Source organism: Colletotrichum siamense (genome assembly GCF_013390195.1).
Source record: "Colletotrichum siamense strain Cg363 chromosome Unknown KSG_Cg363_contig08, whole genome shotgun sequence".
NCBI lineage: Eukaryota > Fungi > Ascomycota > Sordariomycetes > Glomerellales > Glomerellaceae > Colletotrichum > Colletotrichum siamense.
Genome location: NW_023501021.1, coordinates 386,297 through 412,937, shown reverse-complemented (window position 1 = coordinate 412,937; position 26,641 = coordinate 386,297). Strand labels below are relative to the sequence as shown.

Here is a 26,641-nt window from a genome sequence, read left to right as displayed (position 1 = left end):
TCCACCCTCTGCAGAACCAACGGCTCGCGCGGAAATTATCGTGAAAGTTCCTGTCTCCCTCGTCTACATCGACGAGATATGCGTAGCAAGTATGAGATGATTGGTACCAACGGTACATGGAGTTGATAGCTTCCCCTAATTCAGTTGCATTCGCTCGGTTGATGCAGCAAGTGTCGATCCAAACGTAGTCAAGGCCATCCTCTTGTGCTTGTTCGCAGCACCTGTCAAGTTTCAATTTCCCTATACCAGGTTTCGTAACTTTAGTCTTGATATCGTCATAGAGGAGTTCTTCCTCATCTGGCCCCCATGTGTGTGACAGAATGGCGTAGGGAGGAGGGTCTCTGTGGAAATCCTCCAATGCTCCCGTATTGACGTTGATGAGTCGCATAGTCGAAGAATCCCCGGATCACCTGGAGAATTGTGTGCGGTATACCTTTCCAGATTGGTCCGATGCTGTAGTGGGCTATGTGACTCGGGACGTTGTTGAAGAGATCGATGCTATATTGCTTGGTGCATGTCTTGAACTGGCGAGCCGAATTGAACCGTCGTGAGTTCCGGATTGTCGGCGATCGCCAGACCACATTGAATAAACGACCGTCCAATATGGCAAAGAATCATCAAATAAGTGACAAGAAAGGGTCCGATCGGAAATGGTTCGCACAGAGGGAGGGGTAAGCATGGCGCCTTAAAACATGCAGAAGCGAGGCGGTGTTGCGATTCGTCAAAGCCGAAGAGCCGCTCCGCTCCGCAAATATGCAGCTATATCCGTTCTAAGCCATCTGCATATCATAGCACGATAAGTCGCAAAGTTCAGTAGTCACTATGTTCTTATCAGCGCCTTTGGTCTTGACATGGATACGACTGATTACCTAACCGCAGCAAAGCCAGACAATTATTCAGAAAATGCCGCCGCTTCGAGTAAACTCCTAACCATATCACCAGGCACTTGAAATTCGCTGAGCCTGGTGTCGATATCCAAGGGCACACTAATGAACCACGGCATAAGTCGAACTATCTCGTTGGCCTGGGAAACACTTATACTGAGCTTGACTACTAACGAACTCAACCCAGACGTATTTGTATCCATTGGGGAAAACCTCTCATCTTTTAGTGCACTCTCTCTTATTCTCCTTCTATGTTTTTGCACGAAGGTTTGGACCTATTATGTGATATGCTGAGGGACGCGCACATGATGCTGACGTGCTATGTATGGGACTGGGTCTGGGCTGCAGACACTTGTGAATTCTCCGCCTAAAGAGGCAACATAATTCCGAGGTAATGTAAATCTGATGTGCAATCAGCAACTAAGTTTAATAAGAAAATTCCATGACCTTGTACTCATCTAGATAACTTGAGTGGCTTTTATTGTTATGACTCAATTGAAGCACTATATCTGAAGTGTATTGATGTGAGGCTGTTGGAAATTCTCTATATAAGACGGGCCTTCATCGCCTAACTCCCATGGCTCATAGTGAATCATCCTTTGCTTTGCTTTCTACATTCAACACAAGTCGCCTCTAACTGGTATCAATTCCATATATCCATACAAGATGAGACATATTTCACATCTTCTTCTCGTGGTTGCGGCTGTCACCGCAGCCAGCCCCTTGACACCTTCTCCAAAAGACGTGTCTTTAGCTCCGCGCAGCGAGCTCTTTGCTAGGGTAAATAGCGCTTATCCTTTTCGATGTGATTAATATCCTAACTGTCTGGCAGAAATTGTGCCTCTTTGAAGATGGTATGAGCTGTTACTACGATGGAGGGGCTTGCTACTATCATGACTGCACGCAATGCAAGTGTGATGCGAATTGGCTAGGCCAGAAGCTGACTCGCCGCAACTGTGCCCTTTACACTGATTGTCCTTATCGGTAGTGTGTGATGACCTGTCATACATGGACAACAGTTCACTGATGGGTGGCTGTGGCTGGATATTTATATGAGAGATTGATATTCTCTAAATATATTAGGCAGGCGTCGCTTTCGGCTGCAGCAAAGCTCTCTGTTATAAACTCACTGTAACGCACAATGGCATATATATCTGCCGAATTTGGCCTTCGCAGTTCTTCTTCACCTTCCATCATCGATGCCGACGTGATCAATAATCTGCCTGTTTCTGGGATGAGGTGTAGTTGTCGAACCCTCGCCATCGGACAGCCGAACGATAGACAATTTTGGCTGCCATGCTCCTTCGGAGTGTTGCCGCGAGAGCACAGACACGAAGGTTCAATGTTTAACTCCCGAATTGAACTAAATGACAACTTTTATTTTGGGTATCATATGCCCGCCACAATGCAGTCTGAGGTAGTGACATACATGACAGAACACTACTGGTTAAACCAGAGTCTCCTCAGCTCCGTAAGTCCGATAAACAGCGCTTCATCCGTCCTGATCTGCCGGCTGTTCTGTCCTGGGAGGACGTTGATCCAGTGGTCGAAGAGCTCCTTTGTCTTTCCCCCAGAAACATCAACCATGTCGAGTTCCTTGTCGTTCACCGCCGCATACTCGATTCCTCTAGGGCCGCCAAAGACGATCAACAAGTGCTTGAAGTCCAACGGCGTGGACGGGAATGATTGGCCGACGGAACGCCCACGCTCGGACGTGCCAATGCTGATGTCGTAACCATCCTCGTACTTGCACTCTGTCCACAATGCTGACAGAGAGGCCGCCCTGCGCACGCTGTATCCCCAGTAGTATCCCCCCTCTTCTCTAGGCGCTGCCGGATCGCATGCCTCGGCCTTCTCAGTGTCGTAATCCGAAAATTGAACCGTGACGCGAGTGTTGGGCGGAACCTCGTCCTCGATGATGACGGGCGTCTTCAGACCTAGATCGAGCTCCGTGCCCTTCGGGGTTCCCTTCTTGGCGACACCCTCACGGTAGGGCATCCAATCGGCCGGGTTCGGGTGGTGCGGCATGTCGAGGGAGGGGAGCTGGCCGGCGAGGCGCAGGTTCGGATGGAGGGGGAAGAGCATCTTGCGCATGAAGGGAGGGACTTCGAGGTAGCCGAGGAGATGCTCGAGAAAGTGGCCGGGATCGATGTCGCCGGTGTAAGCCTTCCTGTCGACAGTCTTGGGGCGGGTCTCGATGGGGCTGTCGTCGAAGATCACGACTTCGTCGATGCCGAAGACTCCAAGGGCACGGGCGATGCGGCCGGCGACGGCAGTGCGGCGCTCAGCGTTGACGGCACTTTGAGATTCAAGTTAGCTTCACATCGCAGCGTGTAGGCCGGACAGCACGTACTCTGCGATTATACTGGTAGGGATCGCAACCGAGACGGTCCACGTACGGCCTCCGGGGTAGGCGTAGAACTTGGCCGACGGCTGGGTGGTGTCGACATATTCGTCTTCGCCGGTTTTTCTGCGCTGCTGCTAGTCAGTTCAGTTCCCGGAGAGGATCAAAGCTGCAGCTGCCCTACTTTTGTTCTCTGATCGTAAGACATTTCGGCGACTTGCAGAGCTGTTGATGGTGGTTTGCAAGTCGATGCAACTTTTAGCGGTTCCCAAAAACTTTCTGAGCTGGTCCCGCAGTGGGCGGTATCAATTCCGGGGTACGCCAGACCCCTGTCCGGCAGAATGACGGATCGCCAACTGACCGCTTTCTACTCTTGGCAGCCGCCACCTTTCCGCTAGGACCAGGTCGCGACAGCTTCCGTCAGCTACACATCGACCCAGCTGTTCCTTTCAACTTCAAGTCGGCTACGTTGACTCCCGTTTCCTATATCTCACCTCGACATCATGAGCCTTATCAGTGTACAGTCCGCCGGTGAGTGGCAGGGCATTCTCAGCGGCACCAATGTCGTCATTGCCGACTGTAAGTGCCTACAATCACTCCCCCGCGCTTCCGGACCCGCTGACAAACCATTGTGACAGTCTACGCCGACTGGTGCGGTCCCTGCAAGATGATTGCGCCGCACTTCGAACGCCTCGCGAAAGAATACTCGAAGCCGAAGAAGGTTGCTTTCTGCAAGATCAACGTCGACCAACAATCCGGCATCGCCCGTACCCACGGTGTCAGCGCCATGCCCACGTTTATCATCTTCCACGGCGGCCAAGCAGTCGAGACAATCAAGGGAGCGAACCCTCCCGCCCTGACGCAAGCGATCCAGAATGCCCTCAAGCTCCCAGACAAGAGCGGTCGCAGCGGCGCCTCCTTCAGCACCCCTGGACGAACCCTCGGCGGCGACAAGGCTGCTCGCGCGAGCCTGCAGCGTCCTATTCAGTGGCAGCTCAGCGGGCTGTTCAGCGGCCTGGTAACCTTTATCGGTCTTTACCTTGTCTCCTTATTTGCGGTTAGTTGGTTCCAGGGTAACGCCGACGATGGGGGGAAGAACCGTTTGCTGACGGACTGGTAGATCGATCCGCAGAAGGCGGCCGAGATGTCACAGTTCAACCGGGTGAACCCACCCCCGCCGCCAATGAAGTCGAGCAGAGGCGCCGCGCCCGGTGCTAGACAGCCGCCTAGAGCGTCGGCAATCAAGACTCTGGCGGATCTTGGTGGCGATGAATAACATGTTTATCTGAATTATGGAGTTTGGAGTTGACGGGCTATGCACAACCAGGAAAGATGCTCCAACAGAGCCCCATTTAGCATTATAATAATACCATGTATCGTTTCGCCTGGCAGATACTACAATTTCGTTAGTCTTCTCCGGGATCTTCGTACTCTCAATTCTTTGAAGCCAGAGCCTGTCTTACGCCAAGCAATCTACACGCTCACGTCTCTCGTCCAATCATCGGCTTCTGCAACGTCGCACAACTACCCACCGATGAGCGACAAAGGTCTCACTTGGGAATACGTTTGGCAAGGCTCTGTGAAAACCCTTTTGGACACCGTTGCCATTGGGCGACGGTCTGCGGCTGAATCTACCCCTCAACTCGCCAATAATTCGTTGTGTGGCACATGATCAGGCGGCCAATCGCCGCATGGCTCTGAGTAGCTTTCCATCAAACCGTTGGTCTGAACAATATTTCTTCGAAGTCATGCCCGGATGAATGAACGCTCCCTTTAACAACTCTCGCCTAAGGCCTGAAATTCTGTGGCCAGTATATGACGAGCAGATCCGTGAGCACATACATGACACCAACGGTGTAAGGTTTGTAAGATCTCTTGTCGGTCCCACAACCCTCGGCGGAGTCTGGAATCCATACTAACGATATTTCATTCAGAAGTCGTACTTTACGCTGCGACCAGCCGAAACGCAATCTACCGGACACGATGCAAACCCCTTAACAAGAGGCATCGATGCGTCTGATAAATGTGCGAACTGGACAGTTGGAGGAATTCTTCCAACGTCTGCCACGATACGCGATCCTATCTCATACATGGGGCAGCGATGAAGAGGAGATATCATTCCGAGATTTGCAGCATGGGGCTGGCTGCTCCAAAACAGGAGTTGGTAGAGATAAATTTGATGGATGCTGTAGGCAGGCCTTGCAGGATGGACTCGACTATGCCTGGGTGGACACATGCTGCATCGATAAGGCCAACTCAACGGAACTAAGCGAAGCTATCAACTCTATGTTCGCATGGTACCAGCAGGCCGCCACGTGTTACGCGTTTCTTGCTGACGCCTCGGCCGCCGATGATGTGTCGCACCCAGAATCTGAATTTCGACGAAGTCGCTGGTTTGAGAGAGGATGGACACTCCAAGAGCTCCTTACGCCCGCCATCGTTCGCTTTTATAGTTGCGACTGGTCATCTTTGGGTACCAAACGCGAGTTATCCATGGTACTCGCTCAGGTCACAGGGATCCCTCGGCCATTTCTCCACGGCACCGAACTAGGAGAGGCCAGCGTCGCTCAACGTATGTCCTGGGCCGCGAAGAGGGTCACAAAAAGAAAGGAGGACATAGCTTATTGTCTTCTTGGGATTTTTGGTGTTACTATGCCTATGATCTATGGCGAAGGCGAGCAAGCCTTCAGGCGGCTTCAAGAGGAGATAATGCGCCGCAACACGGATAATTCCATCTTGGCATGGAATTTGAGTAGCAGTGACGACGGGCCGGGCGAAGCCACGACCGGCAAGATCCATTTCGGGGGCGTCTTGGCAGCTAACCCCGCAGAATTCGCAAATAGCGGCGATATCGTATGTCGAGAACAAGCAGGAACAGCGGTCGGGCCATCGTATGTTTTCGGAGGCCATTTACGGGTTCACCTCTGCCTTTACATCACAGCAACAAACCAAACTTTCGGTCTGCTCAACTGTCATCCAAAAGACGATGCAGAGTCTGTTGTCGGCATTCCGCTTTTCGGAGTTAGCTCCGATGGACCAACCGAAGAGTATATTCGACCAGACGGACACCCTGGGAAGCTGCTCCGCGGCGTTGGCACAAAGGGCCCGTCCAAGCTTGTCAGAATCTACAACGACCGTCAAAATCAGAAAGTCACCAGTCTCAATCGTCGATACGGTTTCTACGTGGAAGACTCGGTTCATGACACCGGGCTAGAATTGGTCGATGTGGAGCCCAGGGACCGCTGGGAAAGAGACAACGCAACCATCAATACGACGGTGGACTTCAAGCACGACCAGGTTCAAAAGACATGGGTTCGATTTCGTCAAAAGCGAGAGGAGTGTCGCGACTATGTGGCCATGTTGGAACTCGAAGTCAACCATTCCATTCATCCACGAGTCCATGCCCGATGCCATATCATGACGTCGTCTAGAGACACTGATTTGAAGATTATTGCCTCCAAATTCGGCAGCATGACTAAGAACACCTTTGGCAGGCAAAGTGCCAGCAACGGTATCTCAAACATTTTGTTCACTCTCAACGAGGAGCGTATTGGGGCCCATCAGATGTTTGTCCTGAGACTTTCGTTCCTTAGTAAGCCTCCAACAGACAGCGTCGACGTGACTCTTGCGCTGGCTCAAGCAGATAGAAAAGCCAGTCTTCGTGATCTGCTTTTCGAAGACATATCTATTGGTTCACAAAGGTCTAGCATAGGCCGCCAGATTCGAGAAAAGGAGGATGGAATACAATTGTACAAAGAGCAGCTTGCGGAAATTCAAACACAGCTCAGCCAACTGCAAGTACAGAAGATGATGTTGGACGAGGGCCTAACGGAAGCCACCAGAGAATTCAAACATCTCGACGAACAAGACGGAAAGCTCAAAAAATACCAACAAGCTTTATCCCAAGACGTCAAAGCGACGCAAGATCTCCTCCACACGGAAACCACCAGCCAGTGGCATGAATCCTTAACAAGGACCCTCCTTTTCGGGTTGCTTCCCCGCAGCGATGCTTTTGCGAATATTTCTTTGGCAGAGATGTCAAGAAAGGCATTAGTAGAGGCGACAGTCTCAGGATGTGAAGTCGTTATCCAGTTTCTCCTTGATGGAGGATTTGATTTCGAGTCCAAAGATGACCAAGATAACAGCATGTTGTCGATTGCTGCATCGAAGGGTCATGAAGAAGTTATCCAGATGTTCGCTGATAAAGGCGCTAATATCGAATCTGTCAACTGCCAAGGGGTCACGCCTCTTCTAGCAGCAACCCTTCAAGGCAATACCTCTGCCGCAAAGCTTCTCCTCGATCTAGGATCCTCAATCGAGGCCAAGATCAAGGATGTTCAGCTGTCGATGAATCTAGAGTCTCTGGTACACCAAGAACATGGAGGCCTCGCAGTGGCCGATGCCCAATCACATTGCGGAGTGGGCTGGACTCCTTTACTAGTCGCCGTGGCAAAGGGCAACCGCAATCTGACGAGTTTACTGGTCACTAGGGGTGCTGACCCAGAAACGATTACAAGTAGTGGGAAAACTCCTCTAACAATTGCTGCGATGAAGGGAGATGACGTCTTGACAACATACCTGTTGGACAGGGGGGCCGATATCAAGACGCGGGACGCCAATGGCTGGACGCCTTTGTTCCACGCCACCTCAAGAAACAACAATCCCCTTATGCGTCTTCTTATCGATAAAGGGGCTAACATTCAAGCTGAAGATACGAAAGGACAGTCGCTACTCAACTTGGCCGCTGAGAAGGGGCATAATTCGGCTTCGGCGCTTTTGAAGGACAGTGGTTCTATCGAAACGGTGGCCAATGGAGACAAGGCGTCATCCCAGCAGGATCTTCATGTAAGTGAGAGGCCTGTGTCGCAGCTTTCTAGTCGTGTTGAAGGATCTAGTGGAAGCCTTGGTTCGGGCAAACTGAAGTTCTGGCGTAAGCGTCCTTAATTCCATCTGAGGTAATATATCGACACAGGTCATTCATAAAAATCCTTATATCTTTGCGCGATAACGAACTTTCGTCAATCTATGGAATGGACTACTTAGTGACTCAAAGTAGCGGTAATGTTAAGCACCCTTGGAGAGGACATCTATCTATCCTCTGCACCGCAGCAGTAACCTTTCTTTTCCCAGATTGGGAAACAGAAGTCCGCCTAAATATTTGCTTCTCAGGGGCTCAAATTAGGAAACTATCTGTTTAATGTAGAACAGATCCAAGACGCTAGCTTGTGAGCTTTGCGTCAGTATTCTCATCACATTTCATTTTCATGTGACACGAGGACGACATTTCAACATTTCGTTTCAATTCATTATTTAGCACGAGCAGAAGCGACTCTGCTAACTAAATTTTACACTTCAAATCACGAACGTTACGCTACCACACCAACCCTGTCCAAATCCGGTGCGAACCCACCATCTACTCCAGATATGCTGATAGTGTTGGGGCCATTGACATCAAATCCTGCCAGCTCAACAGCGTAGCCTTTGAAGACGTCCGTGTCCCAGTTATAACCGCTCAGAGGGAAGCTGACCGTCACCGCAGCACCATTGTTGATGGTCACTGACGCGGTACGCTCATTGTTACCCCCACCGAGGTACCCGATGTCACCGTTGATGAAGTCGAATAGCACGTTCTGCTTCGCCTGTGAAGTCCGGATGTTGGAGAGAACGACACGACCTCCGGAAGATCCACCCAAGTTACCGACCTTGTTGGAGGTTGCGCAGCCGGAACAAGACTGGGTGTTCGCGCCCGACGACAAGGAGCCGGTTGCGGCGGACACGTAGGTGTAGCTGGCCGCGGGAGCCGAGGCGCGCTTGACGTTGGAAAGACGCAAGGCCAGAGATCCGTGAGCGTTGACCTGCTTGGAGAAGCTGGTAGCACCATCAACCGTCTTAGAATCCCAGAGATCCTTGATTGTGGCAGAAGTGATGTTGAGTTGCGAAAGCTGCACGTCCAGAGTACGGGCAGTGTTGGTGAGGTCCACAACGAGGACGGCGACGTCGCCGTTGTCGAGGTCTCCGGCCCAGAGGTCCCGGTCTCCGGTCCAGCGTTGAACAAGCTGGATCGGCTTGACTGCCGGATCTTGGTTGATGGCAATCAGGTCCTTGTTCTGCAAGAGGGCGACGGTTTCGTCTGACAACGCGGCGAGATCGGTGGAGATCATGAGAGCAGACTTGAGCATTGCCCATGAGGCAAAATGCGTGGCTTGTTCGTCGAACGTCATGCCAGTGTTGCCGACTTCTAGCAGATCAGCATCGGCAATGTGTCCTGGCCCAATGATGCCCGACTTTGCGATGTGAATTGCCTGGTTGTAGATGCGGTAGACGTTGCCCCAACCGGTGGCGATGTCATCAGACAGTCGGAATGATGTGGAAAGGCCCTTGGTCCACTGTGCAGGTCCTTGGAGACCACTTGACGACGAGAACGGAACTCCCCATTGGCAGATAAGCATACCGGGGATGCCGACTCGTTGAAGCTCCTTCCACATGGTTGTGAAACGAGTCACGAAGTCGTCTCTGGCAGACTTTGGCGCGTTGTCGTCCGCACTAGATCCAGAAGCGTAGCAGTTGTCGTCTTACGGGCAAGTCAGCGGAATATTCTCCTGAGCGACTCCGACTCGTATACTCACACTTGACATATTCAGTGCCTAAACTCTTGAAGAAGTCCGCATCGACGGCCTCGTGACCGAGCGAGCCAGCGACAGGACTCGGAACTTCAGGATCGCACATCTTTTCTCCGGCATCAGAGTACATTGTCCACTTCATGCCTTTCGACCGCGCGAGGTCGCTCAGCGGCTGAAGACCCTGCGGGAACGCGTCCAAGTTGATCTTCAAGGCGCCAGAGGTGTCATTGCGCTGTCCGTCTCTGGAAGCCCAGCCGCAGTCGATTTGGAAGAACTTGTAGCCTGCGTCGACGAAACCTCGGCTTGCCAAAGAGTTGATCGCAGCTTCGATCTTGTCGTGGTTCGGGCTGCAAGAGACTTGGTTGTAGGAGTTCCATCCCATTACAGGCGTTGACTGGAATGATTGACTCGCTGCCAGTGGGGCGCCCAAGAGGGCGAGGGCGATGAATGTTGAGAAGACCATGATGAGCAGAAGTATCCTTAACACGATAGACCGACAGTGTCCTGTATGGTCATGTCATAGAGGATTATGTACTCTTTATTATTCTCGAATTTCAAGATCTCGCTGTTGTTCCTGACTCTGCGGAACCCGCGCGGGTGCGCGACAACTAGAGAGTGGATTGTAGCGCACCAATCGAATGAAAGCAACTCGGGCCCATGATCCCATACACCTAGGTCAGAAGTGGTAAGAATAGCAGGTTCCGGTCATGTCAGTGCAGGGGATCTGCAATAGGAACTCGTATTGACCATCTCAATCTCACTGGCTGTATAAGTGATGCGCGCATCCAAAAGTCACGTCAATTGATGGCACTCTATTAGATAACCAAGACGATCACGTTTATTCATGCGCATTGCCCTCGCATTTACTCATTCAGTTGCGAGGCTCAGGAGGCATCTTCCGAGGGGTTCGGGAAGCCCCTTTTCTTGGCTTTTTTTAGCCAAAAACTGGGCGCTTGACGTCCCTCAGCCACCCCCAAACAATTACTCGTGCCGAAAGCCGTGCGCATGTGTTCGTCAGATCTACGGATGCCCCGCGTGCGAGTTCCCCGCGAGCTTCATCCACTGTGCCAGCCCAGCTAGGCTATCGGTCGATGCTACCCCGGCGTTAGCGGGCGCAAGCGACAAGCTTGATTTAGACAGCAGCACGAATCATGATTACCAGAATCATCAAGAAGAGGCAATTTGGTAGCAATGCTGGATCCGACGGGATAGCCCCTTAATGTGACAATCGTGAGCTTTGCAATGAAGACACAGCACGTTGTGCTCTAAATGAAGGAAATGATTGGAGCGGGCGTATGCAACGTCTGTTGGTTTTCCAAGCACAGAAATGGAACCGAATTACTTACGCGTTGGCTGTTGAATAGTCGCTGCGTTAGAAGCACCATGAAAGGAGCGTGCAAAGGGGAAGTTTGGTGGCCGATACTACGGTCTTGAGAATGAACAGGAAGAGGGCACTTGGTGCCCTTCTTGAAGCAGCCTCAGTCGCGATGCTCTCAAGACCTAGGATAGCCACTCGACTGGGAGCAATTAGCACTAGCGCATGTCCACCGCGGGATCGAGTTACAGGGCCGCAGTGGATCACTTTGAAGACAGCTCAGGATGCACATGCCGACATTCATTGCGGACGGACCCTCTTCCCCGTCTGTGGAGGCAAAGCTTCAATCCCTTGCCGAGGGCAGCTAGACCGGTCTGTCCCAAGAACGACCGAGTTCCCGAAACTCAATCCATACGTCACATCGTCGTCACATCTAGCTTGGGAATGGGTGACGAAGGAGAAGTCCTCATCGAAAAGCCATCGTACTGGGAGGCTTGCAGCTCTTGATTTCGAGCAACTGTCAGCTATGAGTTTGTCTGAGAAGCCAGCATTAACACGATCAAATACATCTTGAGGCCTTGCACGCTCGATAGGTCCGGCCAGACTTTACCTTATTCTTGTTATACACAGCTCGGCTTGTGAGCCTCTCGTCAGATCTGATAAGATGGACTCTCGGGATGAACATTTTGGCAGATTTTCTGCCCCTACAGGATGTCCATATGAGAAAGCTTTCGGTTAGGAACGCTTTGATACCACCAAAAGCACACATTGACCACACCAGGAAGTGGTGCCGAACAGCTCATGATCTGACAGAAAGGCTAAATGGGCAGATTGATCGCCTTACGATGCCCAAAAGCCCAACAGACGTATCTCGTAGCGAGAGCTTCTCCTGCTGACGCGGAAGTTTCACCTGCGCAGAGTTTCGTTTCCGGCGGTTTTCATGTCACCACGCCGACACGCCGAGGTGCCAGTAGCTAAGAGATAACTCATGATGTGATTTGAGGTTGCTTTGGGTTGAGTCTCAACACGCGTCGCAGGCGGGACAACCGGAGTGGTTGGAGGTTGTTGATACAGCGTATTTCCCAGCTATCATCGGCTTACGATACAAAGTTTTCTGATACGAAATTATGACGAGACGCTGATTTGGTTTCCAATGAGCGTTCCCAAATAGCTCCAAGTGAGGCGAGATAGAGGGGGCGAGAGGGGTTTCATGGTTTGAGAACATGAAATGTGGGAGTGCTGCATCGTTGCTTAATCTATTTGTGCAACTATCTAAATCATCCACCAGTTCCTAAGTGGTCGACAGAAAGAGCATCATGTATACAAACCAATTCGACTTCATCGTTGTTGGCGGCGGCACGGCAGGAAACGTCGTAGCTGGTCGTCTCGCGGAAAATCACAATGTCCGCATCCTCGTGATCGAAGCCGGCCCCGGCAATCCCCAGGAAGTCCAAGAGATCACCACCCCAGCCATGGCAATGAACCTTCGATCCAGCAAATATGACTGGGCCTACAAGACCACTCTCGTCAAGCGTAATGACTACGAGCGTATTGAGAAGCCCAACACCCGCGGCAAAGCTCTTGGAGGAAGCTCCTCCCTTAACTACTTCACCTGGGTCCCCGGATGTAAGCCCACTTTCGATCGCTGGGCTGAGTTCGGCGGCAGCCAATGGAAATGGGAGCCTCTTGTCCCGTACCTGAGGAAGAGCGCAACGTACCATGACGACGTCAACCGCTACCCTCCCGAGATGAAGAAGCTGGGCAGAGGTGGCCCGCTACCCATCTCTCATGCCGAACTACTCCCCGAGATGGAGCCTTTTCGGAAGATGCTGACCAGAGCCTGGACCTCCATGGGCGAGAAGGTATCTGAAAACATCTACGACGGAGAGATGAACGGCCTCACGCACTGCGACAATCTATCGCGGTCAGCGGTCTGGAAGCTACCTGTTCCTTAAGAACAAACCCAACGTCACAGTCCTCGCAGGGGCGCATTCCAAACGTCTCATTATCGACCGCGCCAACCGCACCTGCAAAGGAGTTGTCGTTATTGACAGCTTCGGCAACGAGATGAGCTTCTTCACCCGACGGGAAGTCATCGTGTCACAGGGCGTGTTCGAGACACCCAAGCTTCTCATGCTCAGCGGCATCGGCCCGACGTACCACCTAGCCAAATACGGCATCGACACCATCGTCGACTCGCCCCATGTTGGCCAGAATCTCCTCGATCACCCCGGCGTACCCTTTGTCCTGCGCGTCAAGGATGGGTATGGCATGGACGACCACCTCCTCCGCAAAGGTCCAAAGCATGATGCGACCGTGTCTGCATTCAACAGAAACCATTCTGGCCCCATGGGATCCGGTCTACTGGAGATGGTCGGGTTCCCTCGTATCGAAAAGTACCTAGAGCGAGATCCGATATACCGCCAGGCGAAAGCGGCAAACGGTGGCGTAGACCTCTTCTGCTCCGAAGGCCAGCCTCACTTCGAGCTCGACTTCGTGTGCATGTTCGGCACAGCGTTCCAGTGGCATTACCCCATCCCCAAGAACGGACAACACATGAGCGTTGTGGTCGATCTCGTCCGCCCCGTATCTGACCCAGGCGAGGTAACCCTGAACAGCGCGGATCCCTTGGAGCGGCCGAACATTAACCTGAACTTCTTCGCCAATGACCTCGACATCATCGCCATGCGCGAGGGCATCCGTTTCTCGTACGACCTCCTCAAGAAAGGCGATGGATTCAAGGACGTTGTCTTAGATGAGTATCCGTGGGAGATGCCGCTCGAGTCCGACGAGGAGATGAAGAGAGCCGTCCTTGACCGCTGCCAGACTGCCTTCCACCCGTGTGGCACCGCGAGGTTGTCCGGAAGTATCCAGCAGGGCGCGGTGGATCCGCGGCTGAGGGTCCATGGGATCAAGAACCTGCGGGTTGTGGATGCGTCCGTGATTCCTGTGATCCCGGATTGTCGTATCCAGAACTCTGTATATATGGTTGCGGAGAAGGGCGCTGACCTGATCAAGGAGGACCACAACGATATCTACCAGGTGAAGTCTGGATTTCAGGGGTCCCGTCTTTAGTATGGTTGCGGACCGAGTCAGTACAGAATGATCATTGCGCAATACGTCGTATAGCCCACCATCAATGACATGGTTCGTCAAAAGGCCAAGGGGGCCCTACTATGACAGAGAAAAATAAATTATATTATCACTAAAAGGGTTCGTGAATTAGACTCAAGCATGCTGGTAAAGCGCAATGCCCGCCGTGAATCCCGCAATGTTGTCCTTGTACAGCGCGACGTCCTTGCCGTGCCGCGTGACCATCGCCTTCGTCCCGACAATGTTGAGGTTGTACGTCTCCAGGTGCTCCGTCTTGGTGCAGTTGTTCGGCGAGTCGCGGATATCGTAGATGCGCTGCTGGCACCGCGCGCCGGCGCCGACCTGGCAGCACGCCGTGCTGTAGTTGTTGAAGAAGGAGTATAGCCCCGCGCCGAAGATGGCGATGTTGCGGCTGCCGATAACGCGCAGACCCCAGGCCATCTCGCAGGGGGCCTCGCTGGTGTTCTTGCCCTTGCAGTCGGCCACGAAGTCCGGGTCGTGGTAGCCCTTGACGCGGGGGAAGGGGATGGAGGCGACCGGGTTGGGTTGGTAGTATCTGGTCATCGTTAGCTTACTTGTTCTCTCTGAGATGTTGAAAATACTCACGGCGTCTCGGTCTGGATCATGCCCATGTAGATATCCCTCGTCTGGTACAGCTGGTACTGGTACAGCGTGTGATGCTCGACGCCAGAAGCAGAGAGCCAGATTTTGCCCGCGGTCGCCTCAATCAGCAAACCTCTGCCCGCGTAAATCGTCACCTGAGTGTACGTCGGGTCCTCCAGATCGTGGTCCGCGACCCACAGCCAGCAGTTCTCCATGAAGAGGTTCGACGCCGGCTTGGTGATGTGCATGCTCATCCACGCCGCGATGCAGTTCTTGTCGAGCGTGTCCGCCGTCACAGTCGCGTTCGGCGTGGTCGGGCACTCCTTCAGCTGCTGCTGCGTACCAGCGTACCCGCCCACGCGGATGTGCACATCCCACATGCCCGCCGGCTCGCCGAGCGTGTTGAGGTTGTACTCGACGACCTTGGCGCCAGGCGCGGCCCCGCGCGTGGACACGATCATATCGGACCACTCGATCGTCCCGCAGTCGCCCGGCAGCGCGACCTTGACGACGGGGTGCGGGCTCGAGATGTCCTGGAACTTGGGCCCGCCGCCCATGATGATGGACGCGAGCGCCTCGCCGACGATGCGCGCGCCGGCGGGGATGAAGACGGTGTCGGAGACGTAGTAGGTTCCCGCGTCGACGAAGGCGACGAGCGAGCTCTTGGAGGCGACGTAGTTGAAGAGGTTGTTCAGCGCGACGGTGTCGTCGGTGACGCCGTCGCCCTTGGCGCCGAAGGTGCGCGCGGAGACGAAGCAGTCCGCGGAGAGGGTCTCGTAGTGCGGCTTGGAGCGCTCGTAGTACTTTGTGCCGTTGGCGGTGGTGGCGACGAGGGCGTTGTAGACGGGGAAGTAGCCCGAGTCGCTGCCGGTGTAGTCCGTGGGCCCGGAGGGCGTGTAGATATGGCCCATGGCGAAGCCCTGGCTGACGACGGAGCCCTTGGTGCCGGAGATGATGGTGTTGTTCTGGGGTCCTTGGAGGATGGTGCCGACGTTGGAGAAGGCGACGTTCTCCATCATCAGGGTGCCGGCGGCGATGGGGACGATGGAGGCGGAGCGCGGGGTGCGGATGGCGGTTTGGACGTTGACGAACTCGGAGTCGATGAGGGTCACGGAGGAGGTGCTGTTGTCCTGGATGCGGATTCCGGTGCCGCAGTTCTCGACGTAGATGCTCTTGTACGTCCAGCCCCAGTCCCAGAGCTGGTTGATGGCGATCTGGGAGTTCCAGAAGCGACCGGGGGATTGTAAGTACATGATGTTAGGTGAGGGTGAGGATGGGTTGCTTACAGGTTGCGGGCGGTGTACTGCTGGTTGCCAAAGTTGGCGCCATACTGTCCACCGTAGAAGTCCAAGTCATTGAGGAGACCACCGGATCCTTCCTCAATGAAGATACCGGTGTGCTTGCTGTCAGCGCCGGCGGCAAGGCGGAAGACGCAGTTGGTGATGGCGGTGGCCTGGGATGAGGGCCAGTGGATTCCGAGGGCGGCAGAAGAGGCGGGGATGGCGGTGGTATCAAAGATCAAGTTGCGGACCTATTTCATGTAAGTGTCAAGCTTGTCTCCGGTGAATTGGATCCCGTAGCTTACCTGGCGGAAGAAGACATTGGTGGCACCCCAGCTCAACCCGTTGGCACCGTACTTGTTGCCGTCAATGAGACCAAAGTTGTTAGTGACGTCGAAGTTGGCAGCAGCCTTGATCACGGGTCGGTCTGTCGGGTCGCCGATGATTTGGGTGTAGAAGTAATCGACGATTGAACCAGAGATGAGATATGTGCTGTCGTATGTTAGGAATGAATCCCTTCATTGTTACTCATAGCACTCACCCGGAAGGGAAGTAGACCGTCGCAGGTGACGTCGTCTCACCCTTGCATGTTCCCGGTGCACATCGGTTTCCGGATGAGATGGCGAGGTTGATCGCCGCCGTGTCGTCAGTAACACCGTCACCCTTGGCCCCGAAGTCCTTGACGTTACGGAAGACCTGGTACTTTGGATCGGCGTTGTAAGCCGAGATACCCTGGTGCTTGATGTCCTCCATCCAATATGTCGCCTTGGCGACGGCCGCGGCGGCGAGCCAGAGCCCTGTGGTGAAGCGCATCCTGACGAGTATACAATAAACAATTATACAGAGTTGATATCGAAACTATTAGAAAGAATGACGATGAGTAAAAGAAAGACTGTGGTGTGATGGTTAGGTGAGTGATCGATGCCACGAAAAGAGTGTGTATTCCCCTTTCTACCCAAGAGGCGGGGGTTGACAAAAAGTCAAAAAGTGAATGAACGATCCCGATGAGGAATCAATGAATGGCAACGTTAACAAAAGAATGGACGACGATGATCCTAGCAAATTATACACATTTGATCTCCCGTCAGTACGGATGAACCCAAAGTTGACGTGGTATCAACCCGATGGTCCCGAGGTGAGCAGAACTCAAGAACAGCAAGCGAGCGTGGCCAGGGGGAAGGAAAACCCTTGATCCTTTATTAGACTTAAGTTGATGTGGAGGGGTTCGGGCTGAGCACGCATGTCAGCGATGACCAGCCCTGCGTGTTAGTCCCGTTGGTTCCTGCGTCCGCGCCATTCAGGAACCACGCCAGCGGGATAAACGGCCCTGCTGCTGCTGTTCTCCCATTGCCCAGTGAGGGAAGGGATAGGGCGGGGGGGGCAGGATACGGCAGAAAGGGCTGTCTCATTTGTTTTAGTCTGACTCTGTTCGCGAGCGTGCGGGACGGACGGTCTTCTCCTCCCTGCTCCATTCCGAGATGACACCACTTTGATGCCCGCTGTAGAGAGCATCCGGGCAGCGCGCGGTGACGATGTCAGACGTGCAGACGTCGGGAATTGGGCAGGGCCAGAGCAGACACCTTGATGACAAGTCCTCGTTACCCGACTCGGCCTAAGACGGGCCAACCTGAATCAACGGGGCGCGAAGCTCGTCAGCCAGCGAGGACGCCATTTTCCAACAATTTCCTGCCGAAAGGGGAGCTCGTCGTCTGTGGCTGGCTGTCTAATCCACGCCAAAAGGTTCAAAAAAAGAAGCTGGCTGCCTTTTTGGCTATTCACCCACGCGACGACGCGAAAAGGTTGGAGGTGTGCTAGACTGGACTAAGATTGGAGCCGGGCCTTGGTCGCCCTGGGAAATGATGAATGAGGGGGAAATGAGGAGACGCCTCCCCGGACGCGCATCACTTCTGGGTATGGACGAGCTAGGCAATTGAGGCTGCAGCTTGTCGTTTATGCCCCCGGCCTACCTTTGGATGTCGAGAAGGTTTTTCACTCGTGTTCGCTGTGGGAGGATTGCATACGGCTTTGGTCATGGAAGGGAGTGGTTGACATCCGGTTATACGGGCGAGGAATTCCGCCTGTCCCATGTTCATGCAGAGAGACTCTGTCAAGCAATGAGGCGTCTAATCCCCCTGACTCAGCATGGCTTGGAGTGAGTCCAATGTTTCGCCAGTCAGAAGTCTATCGAAACTTACCGGCAAAAAGAAAAGAATGGCGACAATAGAACGGCTTTTTGTCCTGTGAGTTTGCCAGAAACAAGCAGGCTTCGAGGGTAAAAGGTGAAGACGTCGGGCTGCCACTCGCAAGCAATTGACTTTCCCACCAACGGAGCGAACCCCTGACATGATGGTGCATGGAGGGGTAACATCGCCAACCCTGGCTTGCAGCTCCAAATATCAGCTGAAAAAGCCAAGATCGGGAGACATTTGGCGGCCTGTCAGGTCCTTCGTTTTCAACGCAAAAACGACTGTTGCCAAATTCCCCAGACTGTCGAACACACATGGAAAGGGAGAAGGAGGGTAGGTTTCACGGCTTTTCCAACGTACGCTAGACCCCGTCCGGGAAATGTAACGTCCGCTGATCTGCTCCGTTCATCAGTCTCGGCCGACGCGTGGCTGGCACGCGGGGAAATGGGCGCCGAGACGGACGAAGCCGATGTCACCAGCCTAAGTATACAGCAACGGATACCCCCTCCTGAGATTGTTAAGTGCAAAATGAAAATGAAGCGTTATTATTTCGTCTCTGTATCGGTGGCCGTTGTTGAACGCCGCCTCACGTTATGTATTTCCGGTCGTGACACCTGGATAGATAGATAGTTGCCGGGAAGATGGCGATGCCCATGATGAATGTATCCCGTCCCCCGTCCCAAAACGCCCAACCATGCCGCCCGTCTAACCCCCCACTCTTTGCCTTTATATTCCCCCCTTCTTCAGATCGTACACGCATTGAGGAACGAATCGACCTCAGAGAGAAGAAGAGGCCTTCAAGCCCTCCTCCAGCGCGACCGTCTGCCCGAGCTGCTTGGCACCGAGGGGCGCCTTCTCGCCCGCCCTCTTGCGGAGGACGTTCTCGATGAACGCCTCGCCGGCCTTGTAACTGCTGCGCACCAACGGACCGCTGGCGCAGTACAGGAATCCCATGTCCAGCGCCCGCTGCTTCCACATGTCGAACTCGTCCGGCGTCACGTACCTCTCGACCTTGAGGTGGCGCTTCGTGGGACGCATGTACTGCCCGAAAGTGACGACGTCGACGTTGGCCTTGCGCAGCTCTGTATGAATCCTCCCGTCAGCAAATCTCGAACCCTTCAGAAACATGGGCCTGGGAAGAGCCAAAACTTACCCCTCAACGCGTCCATGACCTCGTGCTCCTGCTCGCCCAACCCCATCATCATACTCGTCTTCGTGATCAGCTCCGGCTTGACCTTCTTCGCCTGCTCCAGCACGCTGAGACTCTGCCTGAACGTCGCCCTCCTATCCCTCACATACGGCGTCAGCGCCTCCACCGTCTCGACGTTGTGCGCAAACACGTCCAGCCCGCTCTCCGCCACGATCTTCACCATGTCCAAGTTCCCCATGAAGTCGCCCGTCAGCGCCTCCACCAACAAACTCGCCTTCTTGCTCTTGATCCGGCTGATCGTCTCCGCGAGGTGGTGCGCACCACTATCCGGCAAGTCGTCGCGGTCCACCGTCGTCAGCACCACGTACCCCAGCCCCCACCGCGCCAGCGCCTCCGCCGTGTTCTCGGGCTCGTGCGGGTCCAGCGGCGCCGGCGCGCGGTTCGTCTTGACGCTGCAGAACCGGCACCCGCGCGTGCACGTGTCGCCCATGAGCATGATCGTCGCCGTCGCCGCGCTCTTGCTGCTGCCGCCCCAGCACTCGCCAATGTTCGGGCACTTGGCCTCCTCGCACACCGTGTGCAGCCCCAGCCCGCGCAGGTCCTTCTTGATCGCCTTGAAGTTCTCGTTGCCCGCCGGGATCGGCGTCTTGAGCCACTCGGGCAGCCGCGTGATGGTGCGCTTCTTGCCCGTCGGGCCCGTCACCTCCACCGTGCGGATCTCGTACGCCTCCGCGGCCGAGAGCGCCGCCGCGTCGCCCTTCTGCTTGCCGGCGATGAAGTCCTCGAGCGAGGCCACGGTGCGGTCTTTGAAGTACGTCGGGCGGCGGGCGACCGACTTCGGCTGCGGAGCCGAGGGGGGTTCGGGGACGGTGGCGAAGGCTCGGTAGCCGCCGCCGAGGGCTTTGCGGAGGGGCGCCTGGATGCGCTTCAGCGGCGCTGCGACGGGTGAGGCCATCTTGTGTTTGATTTGTTGTGCGAGCTTCCTCCGCCAAGGCAGGTTGGTGGTGGTGGTGGTGGATGGCGGGTTGAAGTATGGGAAAGCTACCAAGCAGCTGCGATGGGGCAAAAATTGAGTGACGATTAGAGCTGAGATAAGGAAAAAGGCCCTGCAGCTCGGATTGGGACCCGACGGCCCGGATTGAATCGGCATAAGGACTGTGCCGACCAATCACAGGCGGCAGCGCGCCTGACAGCGGCAATTGCTGATTAAGGCGGGGGGCCACTGGAACCGCGCTCAACGGCGTCCCGGGGCTTTCCGCCCCAACGGATTCAGAGTCACCAAGCCTTTCCAATCAAGACGTTCGGATTGACAACCGAAAGACCAAGTTAGTCTTGTCTCGGGCATTTACAAGCGACTGGGATCTGAGTAAGGCGATGCAGGTGTGTGTGAGTGTCAATTGACAGTCCATTCAGCTATGCTATGCTGGTAAACTCCCCTCTCATGTCCTTGGTAACTCCTCCAATGTCCTCCAAACCCTCCTCTCCAGGCAAGATCATGCAACCAAGCCGTCAGTCAAGTCAAAATCGTCCGCCCGTCCGAATATCAAAGCAAATCCATCGTTTCCGCCCTCGCGACAGCACGTCTGGTCGCATCAAAGTTAAGGCCGGTGCTCGAGAGCAGCGGCCATGACCATGAATTCCCCAGCCATGTCTACGCGAGCATACAACAATAGGGGTATCAACAACTCGAAGAGAAATGTGAAACTTTTGTGTTCCAACACGAAAACTCCGTAAAATCCCTAATCATCCATCCTGATCAGTCCGACTCAAGGCCCTCCGAGGGGTGGCGATGAGACAACGTGATCTCGTAAATTGATTTCCAGCCAGCAAGCACGCTTGCATGCGCCGTGCGGTCCCGAGTGGGTGAAGCTGCCAGAACGGGTGATCCGCGCTCTGAAACAGCATCGTCTCATCTCCCCTGCTCGTACACAGACATGAGATGAACGGATCGATGAGATCGAGACTTGCGGCAAGCGCAAAACGCAGCCAACGGCGCATGAAGGGTAGAGATCGACTTCGCATTCCATGCGACCCTTGTGCTGCTGGGGAAGAATCGAAACATTAATAATTGTAGTCGGCATGGCCGAGTGCGCCTCCCAGCTGAAGGGCATACGGCGCGCCGTTGAAGTAAAGAGTGAAAAAAGGTTTGTCGTGGCAAGTGTCCCTAATGACAAGTTTTTGCGTCCTTTCCTGCAGGTTGGCGATGCAAGCATCGCACATGTTGGTCGAAGAGGAGTAGGGTATTGGTCGTTGATGCCGTCAACAAGTGGTATCCGATCTTTACAATCGTTCAGGTCGTAGAAATGTGGTGGCGTCGGAGCGATGTCCGGCGCGCGAGACAAAAGAAATGTTTGAAAAGATGTCGCATCGAAGAAATCGGTGTGGCAGTAAGGCGTGGTTGCTCATCCCCCAAAACCACATCGCAATCCGTCGACGACCTCGTCCGTCCTCTTCTCGTCCATCTCTCTCCTCCTCCGCTCGTCCCCTTCTCCTCCGTATGCCTTCCTTCCCCCCGGCCGCAGCTTACAAGAAAGCAGCGGCGATCATACCAGCAACACCGGCAAAGGCAAGGCTGCCGGCGTTGACATTTGAGCCGGCGCTGGCCTTGGAAGAAGTGGCAGCGGGGGCAGCAGAGGTAGCGGTGGCAATAACGGAGGCTCCGGAGCCGGTAGGCTTGACAGTCGCAGTGCTGTTGCCGGTGCCGTAGGTCATGGTAGTGGTGTGGACGCGCGAGAGGGTGACGGTCTTGGTCTGGGTGGCGGTGGAAGTGATGGTGGTGGTGCTGTCAGTCTGGGCAAGAGCCAGCGCAGGCAGGAGGGCGGCGAGGATCGTGGTAACCTTCATGGTGAACGTATTTGGTGTTGAGATTGGTTGAATCGTAGTGTATGCTGTCAAAGCTGGTGTTGGTAGTGTTATGCGTTGGTAAACGAATGAGTCCCGAGTCTCTCCACCAATATGCGAATGATGCTGTTGATCAAATCTGTCGAATATGTTCTGTTTCTGTAAATCCTGCTGGTTGCTATCGTGGAGACGGCGGCCAGGTGATGATATATGTGCGTTGGCGCAAAAGAGTTGTTTTCAAGGCCCCAAGGTCTGATGAGTGGTGTTGGCTGAAGTTTTGAGTCTGAGCGATGTGGCTCGTGTAAGGTGCCGCTGGGGTGTTTGCGAGAAGACAGAGTCTATTCGCGGATAGAAATAGGCAGGAATGAGCGTCAGTCTGAATACTTGCGCGGCGAGTAGTCAGGTTCGGTCGGAGGAGTGAGTGTTTGTTTCAACGACTGTGCGTGATGGGAGCGAAGGTGAAGTAGAGACTTTGCCAACGAAGTCTGTGGGTTTTTTGCTCGGGGGGGAGTGGTTTGAATAAGAGAGTCCGCGGAGGAGGGGAGCCAACGGTGAGGAAGTGGACGGGACGTGGGTTTTGGGTGTGGGGAGGGGACAGGGCAGGCTGGAAAGAGACGAGAGAAAATGAGTGACAAGACCCGACAGACGATGCAGGCGCCAACAAGGAAGGCGACGTCTGGAGCAAGAGCCAAGAGCGGCCGAGGAGACGCAGAATGGAAGGCGCCCACAACCACGACGAGGAAGGCACAACCTTAGCTGTGGTCCGTGGAAGGAAAGTGGAGGTGCTCGGCCCTACCCTCCTGGTCCCCGTCGCTCGCTCTTGCCCTCAGTGAACTGTGAACTCACCACCTGGTCACCTCACACTCACACAGTTTGCTGGGTTCCTCCTTGCGCCGGCCAGCCAGATTCTTTCCTCGTCCCTGGCGCCATCCACCTTGTGCATCTTTCTCTCACTCTTTCCGTCTCTGCTTCCAGTTCCCCGGGGTGGGCAAGAAGAGGCGGTAGGTACGACCCAGTGACACAAAAAGAGGTTTGCGGTCGCTGGTTGGACCAGGGCTGCGGCTGCAAAAGGCCAATGGCGCACGAGAGAGCGCACTCGGCCGGCAGGGCACTGGGAAGTAACTGCAAGGTACCCGCGTCTGCTTCGGGGAGCCTGAAGTTGCAAGAGACGAATCAAACCTCAAAGCGCATCTCAACAAAAGTATTGACTACCTTGATGGCGGCTGAGAACGCCCACAAAACCAATGTATTGACGACTCGCTCGAGTTGCAGGGGTCTGGATCATGACGGGAAATTAAGGCGCAAAATCACAGCGCTGCGTTCGCTCAACTTGGACCACGTACCCTTGCGCAACTCTGCCTTACTGGCTGCACTATGACATTGCACCATTGGATTATGAAGAGGCATTGTGCGCGCTGCAAACAGCCTCGTCCATTGCGACAGCAACCAAGGATCGGCAGGGCGTCGCGACTGGTCCTCGCTCGCCCGTCCTGAGGCAGTGACAGCGCTTTTCTTAGAAGTCTTCTTTTTTTCTGCGCGCTTCCTCTCAGGCTGCGCATCACGTCAAACCGCCGACGACGACGCTGCTGACGGGCACATCCAATAATAGGCCCTTCTTTTCTTCTTCCAGAATGGAATATGGTCTGAGCAGAACCATCGGGCAACCGCCGACTGATTTGCAACCTGACCAGTGTTGGCTGGCTTGACTCTCCACTCTGCATGTCGGCCGAGACACAAAACGGTCCATTTCTCCATTGTCTGGACTCCAGTCTCGGGCGAAAAGAAAGCCATTGTGGTGGGTGGACTAAGGGTCACTAACGGTGGCAATCTTATTAGCAGTCTTAAGACTTTCAATATTCACAGAGAGAAATGGCATAATCTGCTGGGTGGTCACTCGACACCGCATTCGACGCCGTGTCCGTCCAGATTGGAACCAAATCGTCGTGCCGCGCAGCAACCGCGAATGCCTCCATTCCCAATGCAGAGGGATGTGAGTGGGCTGTTCATAAAAAGAGCGAATTGCACAATTTCCCCGAGTCGAAATGGCTCAGTGTCCCGCACCGACGCCGTTGGTGATTGGCTTTTCCGGGGCCGCTCTGAGATGAGACTCCTCGACGCTTGCCAGGCTGTTCCTGCATTGGTTTCTCTTAGGACAGCTACGGTTGTAAGGTACCTGACGCTAAGCCCTGGATGGCCGGCTCGGTCTTGCCTCAAAGTGCTCTCTCTCTCTCTTTTTGCAGTGCGCTCCTGCTAAAAAGATTTCTCATGGCGCAGGACCCAACCTGGAAAGCGCTCTGCGACCTCCTCCTTCCCAAGCAGTAGTTCAACGGTCTGTGCTGCCCCTAACGAGGAAGGAACCCAGCACGAGGTCTTTGGCAGGTGCGCCTATCCGATACTCCTGGCCATCCAACAATCAAAATCGACCGGGAAATGTCATCATCTTCGTTCCTATTCCCCGTGTCAGATCACGCGGAGAAGCATTTCCCTAGTGCCGATTATCCTTTGCTCCCAATGGCCCCCCAGTCGCCAGCGCAATTTGGCCTTCTAGCGCCCGTCTCTCACGCATCCTCCTGCAGCGCACCACGCGACCAACAACGCAGCAGCAGCAACACCGAAGCCTGCAGCTCTCTGGATAGGTACCTAAGGTAGCCTTCGACGATCCACGGCCTGGGCAGACAGCCAACTCGACGGGAACCATCCCATATGTCTCGGTCCCATCTCATTCTCGTGTTCATCCTCGCCCGTCCGAACTCCCGTCATCTCACGGCGGTCGCTGCCATCCCATTTGGGGGCTGCAAATGCAAATCCTCGGATGAAACCCGACAAACAGCTCCACCGCCGTCAGCCTGGTGTGGAGAGCCTGAGCCGAAGGAGATCAGGCCGGAGATCATCACTGCTCCCAGCAGTGAACCCCTTGAAGCCTTCTCACAGTGGGACGTCCCATGTTCAACCTGAAAGGCTTGACACTTCCTCAGGGCAACACCTGGCCCCAGCTCGCATCTGCTCCCACTTCGCGCGCCCGGAGCGAGTCGTTCGCTACGGCCTGGAGCCATCGCGGCCCCTATTCCGACAGGCTCTTCGACAGGCCTTTGTCGCAACAAGGGCCGTCGCGGCTCCCCTTCTGTGCCACCAAGACCTCACCAGTGTCTGCGGAATCGGCGCATTCACACGCTGAAGGCCCCCCTTCGCCCACTCCGTCCACGTCGCAGCGATAGCTCGCTGCCACGTTGTGAAACCCAGCGTCACACGCTCACGGGTCCCGTCTTGCGTCTGCGTCCCGTCGTGTCTGCATCTTCGCTGGCAGCCGCAACAAATCGTTGGGCCCGAGATGTCCTAAGCTGCACCGCCGAGGCCGTCGAAGAGGCCCGTATGGGCCCCCGACCAGCGCAGTGTCCCTAAAGCTTGGCTTGACTCTCACACCACGACCAGCGATTCAGCTCGCCGCACTGCCTCCGCCATTCGGCTAAATCGGGGGCGCCAGTCGAGGAAGGTTTCAGTCAGAATGGGCTTACCAGAGCTGCTTCTTCCTTTGCCCAGTGCTTGTGCGAGCAAACTCTTCAACCTGAAGGAAAGAAAACCCTCCGTGCGGACGTTCTAGGGGCTTGAGGGGGGCGAAAGAAGAAAATTCTTGACTGTCGCACGCCACCGAGCACAAGAATGAGACGTTACGATAGACTCAGACAGCTACCACAGCGGCTTCCAACGTCTTTACGGTGGGTCCAAGATCAACGGCGCATCCCAGCGCCGTCGCAACTCGGATGCTCTGTGGTGCCACCTTGCTTTGCAGTGCAGCTCTGCTCTGCTGTGCGCTGTGCTGCCAGCAAAGTCATGTGCTTTTCTATGCACCGCAGCTCACTCATCTCAGCAGTTCAGCTTTTCCATCGGTCGTTGCTGTTGTTTCCACGCTACTTCTCCGTTGCTTGTGTACGACAACAATCACTAACCACAGGCTGCATGCAGACGCTCAGCTTCTTCGTATTCAACCCGCTTGTGCTGCTTTTTTGCTTTTCCTCGTAACATGTCTCGACCTCATTATCCAACGGCCAGCTGCAGCGGCCTGCAGGATGCATGCAGGCGCAACGAGCCGCTACCTTCTCGGCTTTTGAATTGGGCAGCGCACCATCGCATTGTTTCTCGCGGATGCACAAAGGGCTCTACATCTCGGCTCGGGTTACAGTCGAGCTCCTGTAATCTGCGCTATTCGTTGAGAAAACCCCGACGCATCCTCGCTGGCTCGTGGCTTCAGGGAAAACTTCCCTCTCATTCGTGCCGCTTCAACCTCGTCTCGTGGCTCTCCACATGCCCATGATGACGTTGCTTTCCGA

At 54.6% G+C, this 26,641-nt stretch overlaps 9 protein-coding genes across 9 annotated transcripts; 3 read left to right on the top strand and 6 right to left on the bottom strand.

Moving 5' to 3' along the window:
- Positions 1–2,324: 2,324 nt before the first annotated feature.
- On the bottom strand, positions 2,325–3,436 carry SPOUT1 (putative methyltransferase C9orf114; the record flags this gene model as incomplete). Its single annotated transcript, XM_036643581.1, has 3 exons — positions 2,325–3,183; positions 3,238–3,359; positions 3,413–3,436. 3 exons carry the CDS (start codon positions 3,434–3,436, stop codon positions 2,325–2,327), a joined length of 1,005 nt encoding a protein of 334 aa, XP_036491001.1.
- Positions 3,437–3,731: 295 nt separating this feature from the next.
- TRX2 (Thioredoxin-2) lies at positions 3,732–4,504 on the top strand (the record flags this gene model as incomplete). The annotated part of the gene is made up of 3 exons (XM_036643580.1): positions 3,732–3,807; positions 3,867–4,285; positions 4,349–4,504. The coding sequence occupies 3 exons, from the start codon at positions 3,732–3,734 to the stop codon at positions 4,502–4,504; spliced, it is 651 nt and encodes a 216-aa protein (XP_036491024.1).
- Positions 4,505–5,880: 1,376 nt separating this feature from the next.
- On the top strand, positions 5,881–8,162 carry CGCS363_v011730 (Ankyrin repeat domain-containing protein 50; the record flags this gene model as incomplete). Its single annotated transcript, XM_036643579.1, has 2 exons — positions 5,881–8,073; positions 8,124–8,162. 2 exons carry the CDS (start codon positions 5,881–5,883, stop codon positions 8,160–8,162), a joined length of 2,232 nt encoding a protein of 743 aa, XP_036490444.1.
- Positions 8,163–8,594: 432 nt separating this feature from the next.
- Positions 8,595–10,311, bottom strand: aglD-1 (putative alpha-galactosidase D; the record flags this gene model as incomplete). Its single annotated transcript, XM_036643578.1, has 2 exons — positions 8,595–9,799; positions 9,855–10,311. The coding sequence occupies 2 exons, from the start codon at positions 10,309–10,311 to the stop codon at positions 8,595–8,597; spliced, it is 1,662 nt and encodes a 553-aa protein (XP_036490248.1).
- A 2,168-nt stretch (positions 10,312–12,479) lies between these two features.
- On the top strand, positions 12,480–14,238 carry pdh3-0 (Pyranose dehydrogenase 3; the record flags this gene model as incomplete). Its single annotated transcript, XM_036643577.1, has 2 exons — positions 12,480–13,025; positions 13,093–14,238. 2 exons carry the CDS (start codon positions 12,480–12,482, stop codon positions 14,236–14,238), a joined length of 1,692 nt encoding a protein of 563 aa, XP_036490249.1.
- A 153-nt stretch (positions 14,239–14,391) lies between these two features.
- EXG1-0 (Glucan 1,3-beta-glucosidase) lies at positions 14,392–16,112 on the bottom strand (the record flags this gene model as incomplete). Its single annotated transcript, XM_036643576.1, has 2 exons — positions 14,392–14,812; positions 14,863–16,112. The coding sequence occupies 2 exons, from the start codon at positions 16,110–16,112 to the stop codon at positions 14,392–14,394; spliced, it is 1,671 nt and encodes a 556-aa protein (XP_036490252.1).
- A 29-nt stretch (positions 16,113–16,141) lies between these two features.
- On the bottom strand, positions 16,142–16,952 carry EXG1-1 (Glucan 1,3-beta-glucosidase; the record flags this gene model as incomplete). The annotated part of the gene is made up of 3 exons (XM_036643575.1): positions 16,142–16,390; positions 16,445–16,631; positions 16,681–16,952. 3 exons carry the CDS (start codon positions 16,950–16,952, stop codon positions 16,142–16,144), a joined length of 708 nt encoding a protein of 235 aa, XP_036490253.1.
- A 2,150-nt stretch (positions 16,953–19,102) lies between these two features.
- CGCS363_v011725 (Lipoyl synthase) lies at positions 19,103–20,430 on the bottom strand (the record flags this gene model as incomplete). Its single annotated transcript, XM_036643574.1, has 2 exons — positions 19,103–19,407; positions 19,479–20,430. The coding sequence occupies 2 exons, from the start codon at positions 20,428–20,430 to the stop codon at positions 19,103–19,105; spliced, it is 1,257 nt and encodes a 418-aa protein (XP_036490250.1).
- A 1,568-nt stretch (positions 20,431–21,998) lies between these two features.
- CGCS363_v011724 (uncharacterized protein) lies at positions 21,999–22,319 on the bottom strand (the record flags this gene model as incomplete). The annotated part of the gene is made up of 1 exon (XM_036643573.1): positions 21,999–22,319. One exon carries the CDS (start codon positions 22,317–22,319, stop codon positions 21,999–22,001), a length of 321 nt encoding a protein of 106 aa, XP_036490251.1.
- Between the last annotated feature and the right edge of the window lie 4,322 nt (positions 22,320–26,641).